Consider the following 18162-nt stretch of genomic DNA (forward strand, 5'->3'; position numbering starts at 1 on the left):
AGACGCAGGGGTAAGGCGAACACTTCAAATTTTATGTACAGTATTTACAATAGATACAAGTTAAGGCACTAGAGACAAATTAAAACAGCAAAGGACAAACAACAAAAAGGTGCAACTGGCTAATACTAGGGGAGGCCCCTACTCGTCGTAGCCGAAGATGCGTAGCATCTCACCTTAGCGCAGAACCCCGCTTCCGGCTCCGGGGCCCAGTTTTAAAGCCCTAAAGGCCCGGCCCACATTCCGTAGCTTCCAATCATGTTGCGGGCTTAACATCATTGGTTCATCCAGGGCATGGCCAGCCCTCCAGCTTCCGTAAGGTAGAGGACTCTCTCCCCCACAAAATAAAACAAACACAAATAGACATTCGTGCCAGCACGTGCGCGAATCGGTACTGCGGGGCGAGGTGGACACCCGTACTTCTTGGCGCGTTCGCGATCGGCTGCGTTCCAAATAGGAGACGCTTCGCTTTGAGTGCCCCCAGCCGCGTTCCAATGACCCCGCGTACATTACCGATCCCTTACAATTACCCTCTCGGTTCGTGGCATGCTTTGCCGATCCGGCCAGAAACGCTTGCGTGCTCTGATGCATGATGGAGACCGGGAGAGGTCTATTGACAAAGCCCAACCCAAAAAAGGGGTTAGCGCGAGGCAGAAGCATCAGTCATCCGCCATTATTTTTTTTGAAGAAGAGAGGGGAATTCACGCTAGAACCTGAGCTCCAGACAGCTGACACCACCTTTTGAGATCGGGGTTGAAGGGCAGCGGCCGAGAGGTACACATTGTGCTTTCCGCATTCCTTGTATTCCTTTCCGCGGCCACGCACTTCGTCGACATGATGCCAGCAGTTTATTTTTCTCGCAGACCATCAAGCTTCGCGCTGAAAACAGCCAGAAACGCATCAGAAGAAGAGCTTACAAGGAGCGCACACTCACTTCAGAACGCCTGAAACTGGCGAGCCGGCGATGCCGGAGTCTCAATTGTTCGTCATTTCCGGTCAGGTTTGTTAGTTGTGCAGCACACCGCTAGGGGACTGCGTCGTGTGCTACAGAGGTTTTTGAACGCTTCTAACTAAAATTCTAGACGCCTCACAGCCCTAATATTAAATATAAATACTGTTCATGACATGCACACTATATCGAGCGCAAAATTAGCCGAAGTAAACTTTCGGTCAAGTAGGCCTTTAACCGCTGCACCAATGCATCAGGAGTGTTATTATTACTCCTAGTGATTTATGAATATAATTTGGAGGATGGCGGTGTCTGCCATGAGATATGAAAACAGGAGGCCAGGCAGCTGCAGACCCACTAATGTTATCGCGTGACACCTTTAAGGCGGATGTTTTTCTTCTCCAGTTTTTTCTTTATCTTGAATATCACTGAAGAAGCCAACATACGGCACCGCCTTTTCAGGTAGGACAAAATCTACCCATTCAGGGTAAGGCTTGCAGTGTCAAGCTCGAAAGGCTTCTAAAATAACCAAACGCGAAGGTGCCAACCCCATTCATGCTGACTGCACAGCTTTCACTACCTGTGTTACAGTCTTATTCACTTATTAATTACTGAGCTGGTATGTGCAGAGATTCGGTGCGGGTCCCTGACAGCCCCTCAACATGGCTGGATGACCGTCAACTCCACTGCTGTGGGCGCTACAGCAAGCATCGGCTGTTTCCAGGGCTATGTCTTGCTGGGATCATCCAAGAGGCAGTGCGGTGACGATGGCCAGTGGGATGGCGTACCTGCGCGCTGCGTGGCCAAAGGTAAGTTGGCAAGAGACATTCCGCCAAGGGTTTCATCCTGAAGACCTCATTTTCTGTTTAAAGTTACAGCACGGAGCGTTGTGCATATGTACTCCTAAAGTAAACGCAAAGCAAGATTTGCAGCGATAATGATGATTGTTAGGCTGGTGTTGATATTCAAATCGATAAGTAGTTCTTCATAAATTTCTTTGGAGGAGAAATTCTAGAGGCCCGTGTACTGTGCGATGTCAGTGCACGTTAAAGAAACCCAGGTGGTCGAAATTTCCGGAGCCCTCCACTACGGCGTCTCTCATAGCCTTAGTCGCTTTGGGACGTTAAACCCCATAAACCAAACCAAACCATAAATTTTCGTGAAAGGGAAGCTGAAGCTCTATGCCTTATATTGAGTTTAAGTCTATCAAATTTCTTGAAATTTGATTGGTTAAAAGGAGTTCACAATAGAAGGTCACTAAACCTTCGCGTCAGCTCAGGCTCTCAAGTTGAGGTTAAGATCGACTATTGGGCACTAAGTTCTATAGTAGGCGTGACCAGAAAAAAAGCCGATTGTTTTGTTATTAGCTGGTGAACCGAAACCATACTCTTGGCGCTGAGTGTCTGGCTCAGTTGGTCTGGTGCGTGGCTGTGAAATGAGGTCTCTGTTTACCTAGGTCCAATGAAATGAGGTCTCTGGGCACATATGGCGACCATGCGTAAAGATTCGCGTATCATGGAGGGCTTTGTCCCTGAAATTGCACGGAAATGAAAACGGAGAGTACTCCGGCGAAAGGAAACACTGTAGAGTGCTTTAGGGTTAAAATATCCATGGAGTGCCGAGAGGTGTATGGAAAGGAGCTTACTTTTGGCGTACTTGGGCACACTTTTGGGAAGGCTGCTTCGTGCTTTATGTCAGAAGTATAGGCGTGGCTAGAAATAAGCTAGAAAGCATTTAGTAGACTACCAGTTGCCGCGCACGGGAAAAACCACAAATAAGGCCCTTCGAGAGACATGGTTGTTTGCGGCTAAATTTGAACTTAAAGAAGCCGATGGCGGACCTTTATGGAAAATAAGAATTAAAAGTCTCATAGGGAATCGCATTTGATGTTTGAAATGGCAGTGGCAGATTGTTGGAAATACAATTAGGGTCCTCCAGCAGGCACGTGGTGTCTAGGCTAACTTTAGTCAAAGGCTAGAAAGATATCTGAGGTAGGCCAGGGAAACCCCTTACATACACCTACCAACCGGCATGCGCATAATAGGCATTTTTTTCTTTTGCAATTTTTTGATTTGCAATAAGATAATTTTTCTAAACGCGTAAATAGTGACTTTAGACAGCAAATGCGAATAGCAAAGTTGGCGAGCACCTTCAGAAACCCTCATTCTATTTACTTGCGAAAAAGTAAGCCTCACGTGTATTGTTTTTCCGAGCCCCAAAGAAAGTCCGCGAAATACAAAAACAATCACGTGACTAGCGCATTCGTGCGCCACGATTCTGCTGCTCTCAATCTTGGCTTGAGTGAACGAAATCAGCTGCTGGCAATGAGCGACGACCTCACTGCGCCGGCAGGCCGATATGTCGACGGTGGTTGCGACGCAACTTGCGCCCTCACGCTTGTAGACTGGCTCGCGCGGGCGTTCAGTTCAATCAGCGGCAGTTCAATGAGTATGGTGGTGCTCCTATGTTTCATAAGGGACATTGTGAGCATAAACCGGTTTATTTTTTTTAGAACTGCGTTGATTTACACGCTTGGTAATGGGGTCGATGAACGCTATTTGTGGAGGGACAGTCACGTTTCTACCGCAATTATTTATCGTAGATACAAATCACGCAGGCTGCACCAGTCTTGCTTAAAGTTTGTCGTCGTCGGCGCATCCGTATCCCGCGAAACCTAGCACGCCGGAATTGAAGATAACAGGGGAGGAGCTGTGTTCAGGAAAGGTTGCAAACCTCTTCTTTCGATGCCCCTCTTTGTTCACGCTTATTGACAGCATTTGATGAGCGCTTTGCAGCTGTAGAAATTGAAGGACTCTGGAAGATGCATGAACCACAAAAGAGTCAAAGCTGAAAACATGCTGCGAGAAAGAGCCAGTGCAACGAAGGAAACATTTACCTCACAAAAGGATATCATGCTTCAAAACCGTGTTCTACTGGCAGGAGTTTCGAAAAAATTTCCAATTTTGAAGTTTTTGCACTGTTACACACTTGACATAAAAAGAGAGAACAAATGACCGGCTCTTGAAGAAAGAAACTGGAGGTGAAGGTATGTGAAGACAGCATCTGAGTGAGCTTTTAATTTTTAGGGGGTTTAACGTCCAAAAGCGACTCAGGTTATGAGAGACGCTGCAGTGAAGGACTGCGGAAATTTCGACCAACTGATGTTCTTCAACGTGCGTTGACATCGCACAGCACACGGGCCAGAAGCCGTGTGCTATGACCACTGAGCCACAGGTGCGACTTCCTAATTCAGCTTTTCAGTAAGCTTACAGAATAGGATGTCATTATGAAAATATGCGATGTGTGAGAGAGTTTGGAGCCCATCGTGCCACTCTCATCATGTCCCGCTGTTTCGTTTGGGTTGGCGCCGGTTGCAAATAGAAAAATTTAGGGGGCATTTTGTCTTAAGTGCGCCGAAGCGAAAGCGTTTTCCGCACCACTTTGACTGCCTCTGTGGCACTGGTGATGTCACCAGTAGATGATGACAAACATAAAGACTGATTACAAAATACTCAATAATAGATAATTACTCATTAATGGCTAGATACTAATTAACTGCTAATTAATTGCGCTTAAGCTTCGCCTTTAAGAGTGGAAACCGACGGCGTGTTGTGGCGCTGCCACCGAACGCTACCACCCGGTACGCCACCACCCGGTCGGCGCGATGCCTTGGCACTTGGAAACGCCTTTGTACACAAGGCTTTTTGAGGAAAGGTAAATTGGTTTTTGAGGAAAGGAAATGCGCAGTAATTCTCTGTCATCTCGGTGGGCACCCAAACCGCACCATACAGGAAGGGAGGAAGTGGGAGTGAAAGAAGGAAGAGGAGGAGGGGCCGTAATGACGAAAATGGAAATTGTATTCGGGAGAACGCAACTACGCAGTAACTGTCTCAAAACCCTTTCGACCAACCGAAAAGCGTGACACCTCTGCTGACAGCCTTCTGTCGACAACGATCAGGCAAGTTTTTCGCCTTAAAACGAGATGACATCGGGCTAGTGCTTCGCTGTTGCAGGCCGGACGAAGAAAGTCGCATAATAGAAGTGGGCCGCTGCTCCTGGTAGCCGAGCTGCGCAGCAGGAGGAGGAGGAGCGTTCTCATTTCTGACTTAGCCTAACACACATGGCTTGCTGTGTCTATGCAATGTGCAGGGGAGGGAAGGGGAAGCTACATTTGTTTGGTATCAGAGGCCTAGAATTCCTCTTTTGGCGCAAACAGAGCGGAACGACTGTAATGAAACGAATTGTTTCTTGGCCATAGAAATGCCCGACTGGCTCTGCCTTACGGCTTTCAACATTTGAAAAATTCGCTTAAATAGAAAATTAAACGTGATTGATGGCTTTCTTCCGTCCAGTTGAACTAAAACAATTTTTTATTACGCACGCAACCAGAACACTGGCTATCAGGGCCGCTTTGCCAAGAACGCTTCCACGAACAACCTGTCCAGTGCTCAGTGGAAGTTATTTCGTACGTTGGTGCTCGCGGTGGTGGTAATTTGTGTATCCCCCTGTGCAGATAGCCTGGCACGGGGCCCCTCCGGGGTAGCGCAGTGGTTACGGCACTCGGCTGATCACCAGAAAGGCGCGAGTTCCATCCCGGCCACGGCGGCTGAATTTCGATGGAGGCGAAATTCTAGAGGCCCGTGTACTGTGCAATGTCAGTGCACGTTAAAGAACCTCAGGTGGTCGAAATTTCCGGAGCCCTTTACTACGGCGTCCCTCATAGCCTGCTAAAGAGGTGTCAAGTACAATATTTCAGAATGCTGTCTGCCTTTTATATAAAAAAAGCATATTTGGGCCCTATTTTGTATTGGTGTCTGTCAGCGACTGAAGCATGGATGGTGTCTGCTGCCACTTGCACTTTATGAGAGCGTCCCCTTCAGACAGTGGACAGACTAGGCTCACGCAGATCACATGGTCTCAAAGGGCACGCGCGAGCTTTCTATTCCCCGAGGTAGCTAATGGTGCCAGTAACATGTCTTGAACCGCACAGTTTCCACGTACTGCCATGCAGTTAAATTTTAGCACCGATCGCACCAGCCTAGAATCACGGTGTCATTACCGCTTGGTTTCATTGACATTCGTGATCCAGGAGCTTCATACAGTTTTCGTGAGGGCAACGTGGGGCGTCTAATAGAAGAAACCAAGGCGCTGAGTGCCACCTCCTGAGATGATGTATCACCGATAGCGTTTCTGGAACTGCGCTTCGCACATAAGGAAGTCGGCCACGTCGATTCGACTACGAGAAATTTCCGCACTTTGTCATGTTGAACTGAACTCGAGTAAGTGCTGCTTCCCCCGTCGGGCTACAGGGACCAGCTGGAGGAAGTGCCCGTTGAAGGTGCCACTGTTGAATCAAGAGCATTTTTACATCACCGGACGAAAACACTCCTCTTTCGTTGGCTGGAGAACGCAGCAGCGATTAGCACAGGTATGCCATCAATCACGCGCGGTTGTTAGAACTGGAGTCGGGGTCGGCGGAGTGGCGAAAATGCCCCTTTTCTGAAGATTATCAACGCCCTTCGGGTGGAAAAAGCACCGAAGCTGTTGCTCGCTGCTTTGCTCTCAGAGACCACGCTAAGATTTACTTGATGCGAAGTGGGCAATGAGAGAAAAGTTATCAAGTGATTCGGCGATTAGAAATGACAATTGTCTCGACTCAGGGATTTGCAAATTGTGGACTTTCCAAATACAGCCCGCGAGCCTGTGAACTTGGGCCAAAATTGTCATGCTGTAGTATGAAGCAGACCCTGTCTGCCTAGTCGTTCCGGTTCTCCCTGCTGCTCCTTGGAAAGGGGCGGCATCCAGACCCGATATCTTGACACATGTAAATAGGCGATTGAAGCGCATCACTTCTCGGACTATCGGCATCGGCATGATTACCTACGTTACGCTAAGCAGGTCTATCTCACTGGTTGTGTGTTCAGCTGCTACAAAACGCACATCACTGTTCATACTGAAACACCTCGCACAAGGACGAACCGTTTGAAAACGCTCCATTGTCTTTGAAAAGCCAAGCACGTCGCCTGACTAACAGAACACGATCACCGTTTCCTTGCAGTGTAAATTCACTCTGAGCACGAACATGCATGCCGCAAACAGAGGTGGGGACACGTGTAGTTAGTGCATCGCAATGTATTTTGTGGTTTATTCGCTTCAGACCTGCTGCAATATCTTTTCTTGTTGTTTTTTCTTTCCCATCTTTCATAGCCCTAGAGTTCTGTGCGCTCTTCGGAGAGTGTTTATCTAGCATGCACTCTCTATACACTTCTGCTGGCGCTGTGCTCATCCGACAGGTGCAGCAATGACGGAGGCGAGAAACCACAAAGAGTGCTTGGATCCTGGCACCCCAGACAACGGTCGCCGGGTTGGTCGCAGCAACTTCCTCGTGGGTACCGGCGTCACATTTGAATGCAGCGCTGGTTACCACATGCGTGGCAACGCCACCATCTCCTGCCAGTCGAACGGAAAATGGTCTGCCTCTCTTCCGCGGTGCATCGGTCAGTAGTCATTTGACCATGGCGTGATTCATGAGTGTGCACTCATTCCTGACGCAAGCGACGCCTGTTGAAAGAAATTGTGCTAACTGAACTATTTATTGCGACAGGTACGGATTGCCCTAACCACACCTAAACATTTCAGAAGCTTAGAGTAGAATACATAATAAATGACTGCAGAGCTTTGCGGTTCTCCTTATGTCCTTATCAAGAACAGCTGCTGCATGTGTTCCATCAACATGGCGGCCGTCGCGCCATACGAACATGTGTTTGCCTGCCTTGACTTCTTGTTTTGCCATCATCAACACAGTCAGCTTTGGTGCTCGCGGTCCGACCAAGTGCGCCAGGTAGGTTCCATGATCACGGTGATGCTGTGACGAAGCCTTACGTGACTAGTGCTGGCCACTCCTAGTATTCAACGGCGATGAAGGTCTCACCCGCTAAGAATGATCTATTAACAGATGAGGCAGTAATATGAGTCTTACGCTCTGCCATGCCATGTACGGAGGCTTTTTCGTAGTGAAAATTGCAGACAGCTGATAAAAAGATACGAATGTGAAAACTGAGTTTTTGCAGAGTTTTCAGTTTATCTAAGAGGAAGATAGAACGATCAGGAATTTCGAAAATCACTCACGAGTAGTTTCATTTTGGCTCCTTTAGATTCAATTGCGGCGCCTTTCAGAGCCCCAACCAACATCCCAGCCGCTAAGCCATCGCGGATTGTAAAATGAGTGCAAAAGAACTGCAAGCTGAGAGAAAAAATTTCGATTTTACTGAGCGGAAACAATTTTTCTATATTTGGCATTGCCTTTTATGACAGAGTAGAATGAGACCCTAAGTTGAGACTCTCCCGCACCAATGATGTATCGCAGGTAGCCTTTTATTACACGCGAAATAGTACGCAGATTTAGGCATCTAGATTAGAAATTATTCTTATGGCCTCTATGTTATAATGATGGTGAGCAGCGGCTCGGGGCAAAATGTTTTTACTGGCCAGATTTGATTTTGATATGCTGCACCGAAATTTCATAACCTCCAAAGCTATGCACAAAAAAATTGGAGGCTTATCAAGGTTAAGCCCAGTGGATGCGAAGCATGTTAAGCAGCTGCCTCAGTGTGGATGGGGCTAAGTAACGCAGACGTGGTTTTAGGTTAATCGTCGTACTTTATTCTTTGCAGCCCGACAAACACACTCTTATGGTCCGTAAATGCATGACTCTTGGTTTGCACGTCACTTATTCTGTATTGTCTTTGAGCATTTCTACACAACACCAAGTCTAAACTGTTTCCCCACTGATTCGTTTTGCATTCCTGTTATTAACGTCCTTAGCGTTTGAAGGCATCTTGAGCGCACACACGCCCGGCGCAAAGACGCTGGCGCGGTTGCGGACACAGAGACTGACGCGACGGCGGGCGCGCGCCGCTTCATCCCTGGCGTGACGTCACATATCACGTGATGCAGCGATGGTGGCGCCGCCGCCGCGTCGCGCGCGACGGCGCGAACCGAAGCGTGGAGGCCTCCGCCGGGCGACGTCCGACGGCGCGATATGAGGCCCCATCTGCAGCCGGTGTGACGTCATCACGTGACGTCACATCATGTGATCTCACTTCAAGGTCAATGGTGGCCACCGCCGGGCGTCGCGCGAAGGCCCGAAACCTACGTTAATATGCTTCGCATAAAAAAAGCCAAAGCATGGGGAATTGGTTGGCAAACTGTTGTCCTACTTTCTTCTTGTGGCAGAAGAGCGGTGTCTAAAGGAGCCGTTACTCCATTACAAGGGATGAGAATGAAAACTTCCAAATAATGATACATCATAAATGTCACTCCGCGGTCAAATATGCCGGGGTAATCACTCTGAACCTTATTCTGTATGCTTACGAGCGTAGTATTGAAAGCTTAAAAATGTGTTTATGCGTTCTTTTCGGTGTCTTCTGTAATGTGTGTTTCGTTTCGGGCCCTTTCCTCCGTTCATAACCTTTCAGCAACACGTTCCAGCATTCCCTCCTGGCATCATTTCGCACAAAAGATAGAGAAAGTGTGCTGCTCTAAATCTGTTGCACTTATTTTCTCATCAGAAGTTGATTCACACCCACTTTCTTTACGTATTATATAATGGCGGTGCTCTTAATTACGGGAAACTCTCACATCAATGCATGAGCTGTTGTCTGCAGTGATCACAATAGCAGCTTGATATTTGCCCATTTGTAGCCAAATGAGCTGGCCTTGCAAGAAATTGCCGTTCGTGTTTTGCTTTTCAACGTGCAGGAAAATTTTACTACGACAAAATGCGGTCCGCGGGCAGAGCTCTTAGTGGCATGGCCGGAAAGATTCCAGAGCTGAATGGTTCTACCGGAAACAACAGCAACTCAACTGGCCGAATCCTCAAAACTGGGGTACCAAACGCTGCGAGGCACTTCGTGTACTTCCTGTTTGATGCCTCCTCAAGCATCGGACCGACCAACTTCCAGACGGGCGTCAACCTAGCGAAGGCGATAACGCGAAAGGTAGGCGCTTGTCCTTGGCACCATTTCACTCCACCCGATCCACGGCCGCACTGGCATCACCTTCACGCTTCTGTGCAAGTTTGGCCGAATATATGTGTGCAGCAAATTTTTATTTGAAATTTTTGCAGCATGTTCCTATGCTTTTATCAACCATATCTGAATCAAAGGCAGTGACGTATTTCAGGTAAAGGAAGAGGTACTGTGCTTGTAGACGATTCCGGCGGAACAGAATTGAGCAACACAGAAAGGTGCGAACGACAGGAAATCTTGACGCGTAGACCTCCATCACTCCTATGGTCTTTGGTCACTGTGGTATTTATGAGAACAAGTAATACAACAATATATAGAAATGAACGAACGATTTCTGCATACAGGCCATTCGTGGGTTGACGAGATGGTGTCGTAGGCATCCCGTAACATGTGTCGCGCAACTATGTTGCATCTATCTGCCCAGTTAGACTCGGCGAGTTCGGCCGCGTACTCTGCTACGTTTTGGGTAAGCTCGGCAATTCGAGCTTTAAGCGTTCTACTGTGTTTCTGGCGTCGTCAACGGCGGACGAGGCTGCGACGGGCTTCCCAGAGGTGTAGAAGGTGGTTATCCTCGTTCGTGACCGCCTCTGAGAGTTGGATCTGAGTTTCATGCGAGCAAAGGTGTGTCAGCAGCTGTTGGGACTCTACTCAGTAGCCTTTCTCAGTAATGGGTGTATTGTCAAGTGAGTCAAAATTTTTCCCGAAATTCGTCCAATCTGGGATACGGGCTCCTGTTCTGGGACACTTGAGAGGGCGTGTGTGTAGTGCAGTGCTAAGGATGCAGGGGTCGCTACCGAGGGTCTCCTCGGTGTTGAGCCAGACTGCGTGTCGTATGTTGCGAGTGAAGGTTATGTCCGGACACGTATCCGATGTCACGGAGTTTTGTAGCTGTGCTGGGTGGAGGGGTCCATGTGGAGGGTGAGGCCCAACGTCCGCTTACGTCCGCGCGACTCCTAGCGGTACCACCACAGCTGACTGGGAGCGTTAAATTCGCCCACAATCAGCAGGGGATCGCTACCCGCTACTCTAAGCGCATGGCTAAAGAGGTCCGCAAAAGTCACTAGCTTGAGTTTGGGAGAGCAGCACACGTTGAGTATATGCTACGGCGGGTCCCTGCTGCGGAGTGGTAGTACAGTCACCATTACAAAGGAATACTCGAGCTGGAGGTCGAGATCCACAAAGTTGGCTGTGTAGGCTTTGTGAACGAGAAGACAACACGCGGGATCCTGCTGGAACGTCGAGTAATTAGAAAGTGTGGCGCCCAGGCTTGGCTCCTCGAGGGCAACCACAGCTGGTAGGATCTCGAAAGTTTCAAGATAGAGGCGGAAATTGGCCCGCTTAGCGTGGTATTTAAAGCCTCTACAGTTCTAGCGTGTTATAGATGTTGACATGGCCGAATCGGGGATGGCGGAGCGCCTTTGGTTAGAGTGTCTCGCCATGATTTAAAATTTTAGGGAGGGGGGGAGGAGGGACTGGCTGCACTAGAGCCAGCTACTTGCGCCATAAAAGGGGTGATGACAGATGAAGCGGGGCAACTGTCCTTATTGTCCGAATCAGTAATCAGACGGTTGAATTTTGAAGGACGGATATGTTCCTAATGGGCTCCGTCCAAAGTAGGGGGCAGGGGTTGTCCGCGATGTGCTTTGAGACCACCGCGGGGACGGCAGATTGAACCTTGGTGAAGATCTGGTCCATGGAAGTCTCGATCATAGATCGCAATTTAGAGGTTAAGCGCTCCTCCACCGCGGAGATGGCAGTCACGAGGGCAGGCGAAAGCTCTGGGTCGCTCTCCATTGGATCTGAGCTCTGCGGGCTCGGGGCGGCGGGCGCCAATTTTTACTAAAGATTATAAATTTTGTTGCGAAAAGCTCATTCTGAGCCCGGAGCACGTCAATCGGCTTTCGTATTCCGCCTCGTGTGCGGAGACGGTTATTGGGGAGGAGGGGATGGGAGGAGGAGGAGGCGATCTCAGTCCAGCTGCTCACCGGTTGTTTGCCGCATTGGGGAGCTGATGTCCGGGCGCCGCACGCCATCTCTTTTGACAGCCGGGAAGTGGTGAGTGTCCCTGCTGCTGGGCGGTGGCGGCAGGGGCGCCATCTTCTTCCCGGACGCTGACTTCACCCACGATGAAGAAGGTGACGACGCTTTGTGCTTGGTGCCGTGAGCACCACGCGCCGTTCCGCCACTGGTACCTGAATTTGGATGACTGGGCGGCTTGCTACGTCACTGGTTTGCTGGGAGCTCTGGGCATGTAGCCTTGGGGTCGGGCACCTTGAGCTGGCGGAATTTTCCCGTGCAGTCGCGGGTGTTGGCCGGGTGAGCATAGAGAAACACGGTTCTCTATGGGGTAAGCTTGCCCATAGACTGCACAGGACGGAGTGAATTCATGCGTCATCCTGACCCCGTCGACGGTCGGGACGTGTCCGCCCGGTGACCCACTGTGCCACACTGCATGCAGGCCGGGATCGTCGTCTTGTACGCACGCACAAAGGTCACTTCTGAGTTACAATGCACGTATCGCGGCACTATTTTGCCCACGAATGTGAGCGCTGCGACGTCTGATTTGGCAAGCTTCCGGATATCGGCCAGCTCTCCAGCATGCCACTAGATCTTGTTTTGGAGGGACTCACTGGTCTCGTGCTTGGCCACGGTGATGACGCAGCGGCACACGTCGTCAGTGACTTTCAACTTGCCGTACATGGACGGCCGGCCATTCGATGATGTTAGTTCAAAGTTACGCAGAAGCTTGTCTGCGACGTGGAGGTCTCGGGTGCCTTCGACGATGAGGTTTTGCTCCCAATTTGGAAGCAGGCTGAACGATGCCGCGGCTTTGGCGCCCGGGATGCAATGAACACTGCTCCCTGCTCGCCACGTTGGGACACATCCTTGAGAGCGACGGTCACCCGAGGCTTATGGACGATGATGATGTCTTCGGGATGAAGCCGCGGAAGAAGCTTTGGTTTCCAAGAAGGTCTGGATAATACATTGGGACCCGCCGTGAAGCTCTGCAGCGCGTGCAGCAGTGTTTTGCCGTGTTGAGCGGCGTGCCGATATGGCGTCCACTTTCTTGGAGGTGGCGTTCCGCTTGCAGGAGCGGCGTTCCGCTACCCTGAAAAGCCTCATGTCCTCAATAGGCGCTGAATCCGGGATATCAAGCAGTGGAGTTGCAGCAAACTCGGACCACGCCATGGTGTCCGGATCGTAGCCGCGTTGTACGCTCTGGGAAGCTATCTTGCCGCGGGTGGGGGACTGTCTCGCGGCCGGAACGCGGCGTAGGCGTGGCCACGTTACGAAAGTGAGGATTTTCTCTAAAAGGCCTAAATTTAGTCCCACCTAGGTGCGAGTGGTATCCACAAGTAGCTGTCAACTTGACCAAGACAGGCGCCGCTGTATTGATGGGGTTCCGGTCGAAATTATGCGGCTACAGCCAGAAGTTGGTGGAGCTGATGCGCTGCACGTCCTCTCGATCCGCGCGCTCACAGCGCCCCCCTCAAGCGGCGGGGGCATGGCGATGCCTGCTGGTTAGGCGCGCGGGCTGAGGCGCCTGCGGCCTCGTTCCCTTATAGTCCCGCTTGTGCTGGGGCCCAGAGGACACGTGTGTACGGTCGATCCCTGTACTCGCATGCGTGGAGGATTTCGGCGGCGCGTTGTGAAATGCGGCCTTGTTCTAAGTTTGCACAATCTTCCCGGAAGTTAATGAGCCTGGTTCTGCAACGGCCAGCGTTATGGCGACGTATTCTGCATGTGTGATGTTTTGGGCACGGAAAGTGAGTCCCTGGATGTATGTGTTCTGAGGGAAGACCGCGGCCGTGCACAACCCCCCTTGTGTGGGCTGACAGTAGTGACAGATATGCACTGCATGCGTGGGTATTGAAATCATGTCTGATGACATCGTCATCAGACATGGGCCGACTTCTTTCTCTTTCTTCTTTCACTCCCAGCTTGCTCCATTTTCTTATGGCGCGGTTCAGGTGTCCACGGAGATATGTAAGACATATACTGCGCCAATTCCTTTTCTGAAAAGAAAAGTGAATTTAAGACAGAGACCGTCGCCGTTCATTGCGTTCATTGACGTTGGTTGGTTTGGTTTTCGAGGAAAGTAAATGGCGCAGCATCTGTCTCACATATCTCGGTGGAACCTGAATCACGCCGTAAGAGAAGGGAGGAAGATGGGAGTGGAAGAAGAAAGGGGTCACATATTGGCGTTGCCGTTGACGTTATAGAATCCGATGATTTCAGGGAAAGTAAGTGCGTAAAAATGGCTCCCTGGGCCAGTGGACGCCTGAATTGCGCTTTTTAGTACGTGGGATAGTGAGAGAAACTTGGGCTGCATGCGTTAGCGTTGCCAACGTTGTGGCAGACACGCGGCACTGAAATAATAGGCCGCATTGTTCACTGGGTGAGCACATTCTCGCGATCAATCCGCGCCCCCATACTGTCTTCTCCAAAACAGCTACTCCTCCTGGGCACACACCATCCTCCAAACGTTAAACAAACTTGAGAAACAAACTCAGTGATGAGAAGGCAGGTGTGAACAAATATTTCTATTTTTGGGAAGTGAAGCGCAGCCTCACTAAGAGGTGGCGTCGTCAAGAACGTAACGAGAAACTCCGCTTGCGGATTCATGACCTCACCCAAAAGGCGGCTTAGTATGCTGCCTCGCTCGCCAACTCTAAGTGGCTGTAACTAGGCTGCTAGGCAAATGTAATGTCGCAATACTTGCAGGCTACTTCGCAGCCACAAAGATCCAACTCAGACAAGTAATTCTTAAATATAAAGGTAATACGGAGGAGGTTGCACAGACTCTATGAGATCAGTATCTGTGTCAAGTCCAAGACCCCCGTGGACAGGAATATTCTGAGCCGGTGTATAAGGCCCCGCTAGAATATCTCAGCGCAATCTGGAAGGGAGATTTACCCCTTCCCAGCCATTTTTTTCTTAAGTATTTGTTTACTTTGTTTGCGAATGCCGTAATTTGGCATTATCTCAAGTTTAGATGCCAGTAGATACTTCCCCATGCTATCGGGCTATCGCGCGAAAATCGCCAAGTTTTGGTGATTAAGGGGAATTCAGACAACCCGTTGTCACTTTCCAAGGTCCTACAGAAATTTTTGGGCCCGCGATTCTGTTATGCCGAATTTTTGCAAGAAAAATGGATGCAGTGCCCACGCTAGATTCTTGTATAAGGCCAGTGCCTCAATCTGCCCGCTCTGTTGTTTGCTGTCCTCAGGTGAATGTCATCTCTAATAGTCAGTACGTGTCGCCAGCTTCTTCACAATCCGAGACATTGATAGAAGTGAGTTTCTAAGTTTACCGTAAAAGAGAGACAATTTACTGGAACTGCCAATGCTTATGACCAATATTAACCTTTGCGAAACAATATAGTTTCTGTCCGTGGTTTTCTGCAAAATCCGCGCAATTAAAATTGCGCTGCTCCTTGCCTTCAACAAGAAAATGTCACTGTATTAATTGATTAAAACAGTGGGTGGGTAGTCGCATGGTTATTGTTATTTCAGTGTGTGTTTGCTTGATTGCTTGATTATTTTCATCAGGTGAAGGTGACACAACACGGTCATCGTGTTGGGGCTATCCTCTTCTCGAAGGATGCGAGCTTGGAAATTAATCCCGCGGAGGTCTTCAATGAAGAGTTTGTGCTTCAAAGGCTCGGAAGAATAAACTACACAAGTAAGCAGGCCACATTTTCGATAGGCTATTGTACCATGCGCAGTAGATTTTGTGCCGAGTCTTTAGGCTTTCCATTGTTCGTCGTTCAGAAATAATCGCTGAAACAATTCGATGCACACCTTTCGTATGTACTATAAGCAGAACTCATCAAAATGGAACCAGCATGATTGAAAAAATAATAGTGAAGTTAAAGCCGAGCCAGTGAGTGAAATTATATACAAAGATGCAAACAAGTACTTAATGCCGATAATTTGCGATTTCCCCACACGCCCAATTGCTGCTATCGATCTGAATAAACGGCGCCAGTATATGCTTTGACGGGAATGCACAGCAAAGGTTCCGATTTTTCACAACATAATGCCTCTTTGTTACTGGCACTGATAGAGAAGATATAAGAACTTTCCAAGAACTTTCCTTCTTAGCCGCATAGTAGGAGACCCGAAATTGGCATTTATTCGACCGCTGGCGGCCCGCACCGTCAAATCAATTTCGATGCACCAACGCCGCTCGACAGGAACTGAATGGGTGGCGGGTGTGATTGTAAGGTGATTTTACTAGCTGTTACTTGAAAGCAGAAGAGCTTTTGACAAAGTTCAGTGGAAATATAGCTGCTCGCAGAGAGGTAAATTTAAAATGTGTATAGTGCGCACTGTGTGATGCACAGTTGTACAATCGTGTGGGCGCACCCGAACCTTATCAAAAAAGGGTTGCTCGCATCTTATTATCGCCTGGATCATGGCTGTCTTGTACCTTATATCCCGAAATCTAAAATGTCTGTTATCCATACGCGCACAACACGGAGCCTCTAAACAAAGAAGGTAGCCTAAAAGCAGCCAAGAGCAAATTATTTATGGCCAAAAGCACATGTATGACCTAAAATATAAATGGGACAACGTCATTCCCAAAAAGGCATGAGATAGCTAAAATTTCCGAAGAGTGTACGGAGATCTGTGCAGTTGACGGAATAGTCATAACGTTAATAAGGAAGGTAGTGATATCTAAAAAGTGGACACTATTTGGGTAATAAAATAGTAAGTGAAGAAAGCCTTTCATGGAATGCCAACGGAGAAAAAGGCAGGGAAGGATCAGGTAACTACCAATTTTTTTTATGTAGAGTGGAGAGATTACACTAGAAAAAATTGCACCCTGTGTACGCGGTGCCTCATTACGTGGTGAGCGTCGAGACTCTAGTTGTACGCAAACACGTTGTTTAATTATAAAGCAGGAACTACTTCATTGAAAAATTAAACAGATCAATTAGCTATGTGTTGTTTTCAATATATTTACTAATGCAGTTGACTATTGTATAAGATCATTTATCAGCGACAATTATCCAAAAGACAACAATGATTTTAGAAAAGCCTACGTTGCAATTGACAACGTTCACACCATTAGTGATTTAATAGACAGACTTTTGCAGCCCGGAACCAATATAGTAGTAGTAGTAGTACAAGACCTTTATTCGGCCATAATTTAAAGGCCGAGCATGTCGACCGCCTGGGCGACCAGAAGTCCCTGTTCTTCCTCCCGTTCAGCGCCAAGCCAGTCGAGCCAGGTGGTGATGGATAAAGAAGGTGGGGGTAGGAGCCCGACTGCTGAGCCGCCGGGCAATAGAAGAGGCAGTGGACCAGGTCCGCATAGAGACAGGGGCAGTTGGGACAGGAAGGGTCTGATAGATAGCGATAGCGATCTGTACAGTGTAGGATAAGCATGATTCTCACCTCTAATAACCTTGGTAGATTTGCGGGTTCTTATGTGCCCGACTCTAATGCATAAATCGGGCCCCACGGCCTGGGAACTTTTAACCAACCCTGTGCTTGTTCTTTGGATATGCATCATTCAACGCGCTTGCTTTGCCCAATGACAGCTGAAACATCGTAGTCCTACGACGACATTGAGCGTTGAGCAAAATTTTGAGATACCTTAAGAAAACAAATTAAACAGAGCTCGTTTTAAACGAACGTCAAAGCATGTTCTTTGATGTACTGGCGGCCGGGTACGTCGAGCACATTTAGCGTTAGCAATCTCGAGAGCACCACACGTGTGGTACAAGAACTTTATAGAGGGCATAAAGAAAATGTTTTTTTGCTCATTTCGCTCCCCTTTTTCCAGGTGGCGGGACATCCATCAAAGGCGGCCTGAATGAATTGAGGAAGAGTGTCGCAAGCGTCAAGGGTCGGTTTAAAAATGTAACGTTTGCTGCATTTCTAATCTCAGACGGTAAGAATTTCTATATAGTACCTAATATCCAGGCTAAAAAAAATGTGCAACTGCAAGCACGAAAAAAAGTACGTCCATATGCCACATAAAATAGCTTGACACAATTGAGCCATATGCCGAAGACAGTATACAATAAAATTATTTCCCGTTACACTGTGCTGCAACAAATTTAGCTAGCCAAGTTATATACATGCTAAAATCTGTAAATATGGACCAAGAGAAGCAGGATAGAGAACTACAACCGGCATATGATCAAGCACACGTGACAGCCACAAATTGGCA

At 48.6% G+C, this 18162-nt stretch overlaps 1 protein-coding gene across 2 annotated transcripts in view; it reads left to right on the forward strand.

Moving 5' to 3' along the window:
* The window catches only part of LOC149360637 (complement factor B-like), a 138771-nt gene that overhangs the window by 61836 nt on the left and 58773 nt on the right, over positions 1–18162 (forward strand). For both annotated transcript variants that reach the window (XM_089572420.1, XM_089572421.1), the window contains 5 exons: positions 1576–1755; positions 7240–7443; positions 9707–9945; positions 15528–15660; positions 17773–17880. In XM_089572420.1, coding sequence (XP_089428546.1) covers positions 1576–1755; positions 7240–7443; positions 9707–9945; positions 15528–15660; positions 17773–17880 — 864 coding nt within the window. The remainder of the gene's footprint in view (positions 1–1575; positions 1756–7239; positions 7444–9706; positions 9946–15527; positions 15661–17772; positions 17881–18162) is intronic.

Source organism: Amblyomma mixtum, chromosome 2 (genome assembly GCF_055824585.1).
Source record: "Amblyomma mixtum isolate Tamu chromosome 2, ASM5582458v1, whole genome shotgun sequence".
NCBI classification, from domain to species: Eukaryota; Metazoa; Arthropoda; class Arachnida; order Ixodida; family Ixodidae; genus Amblyomma; species Amblyomma mixtum.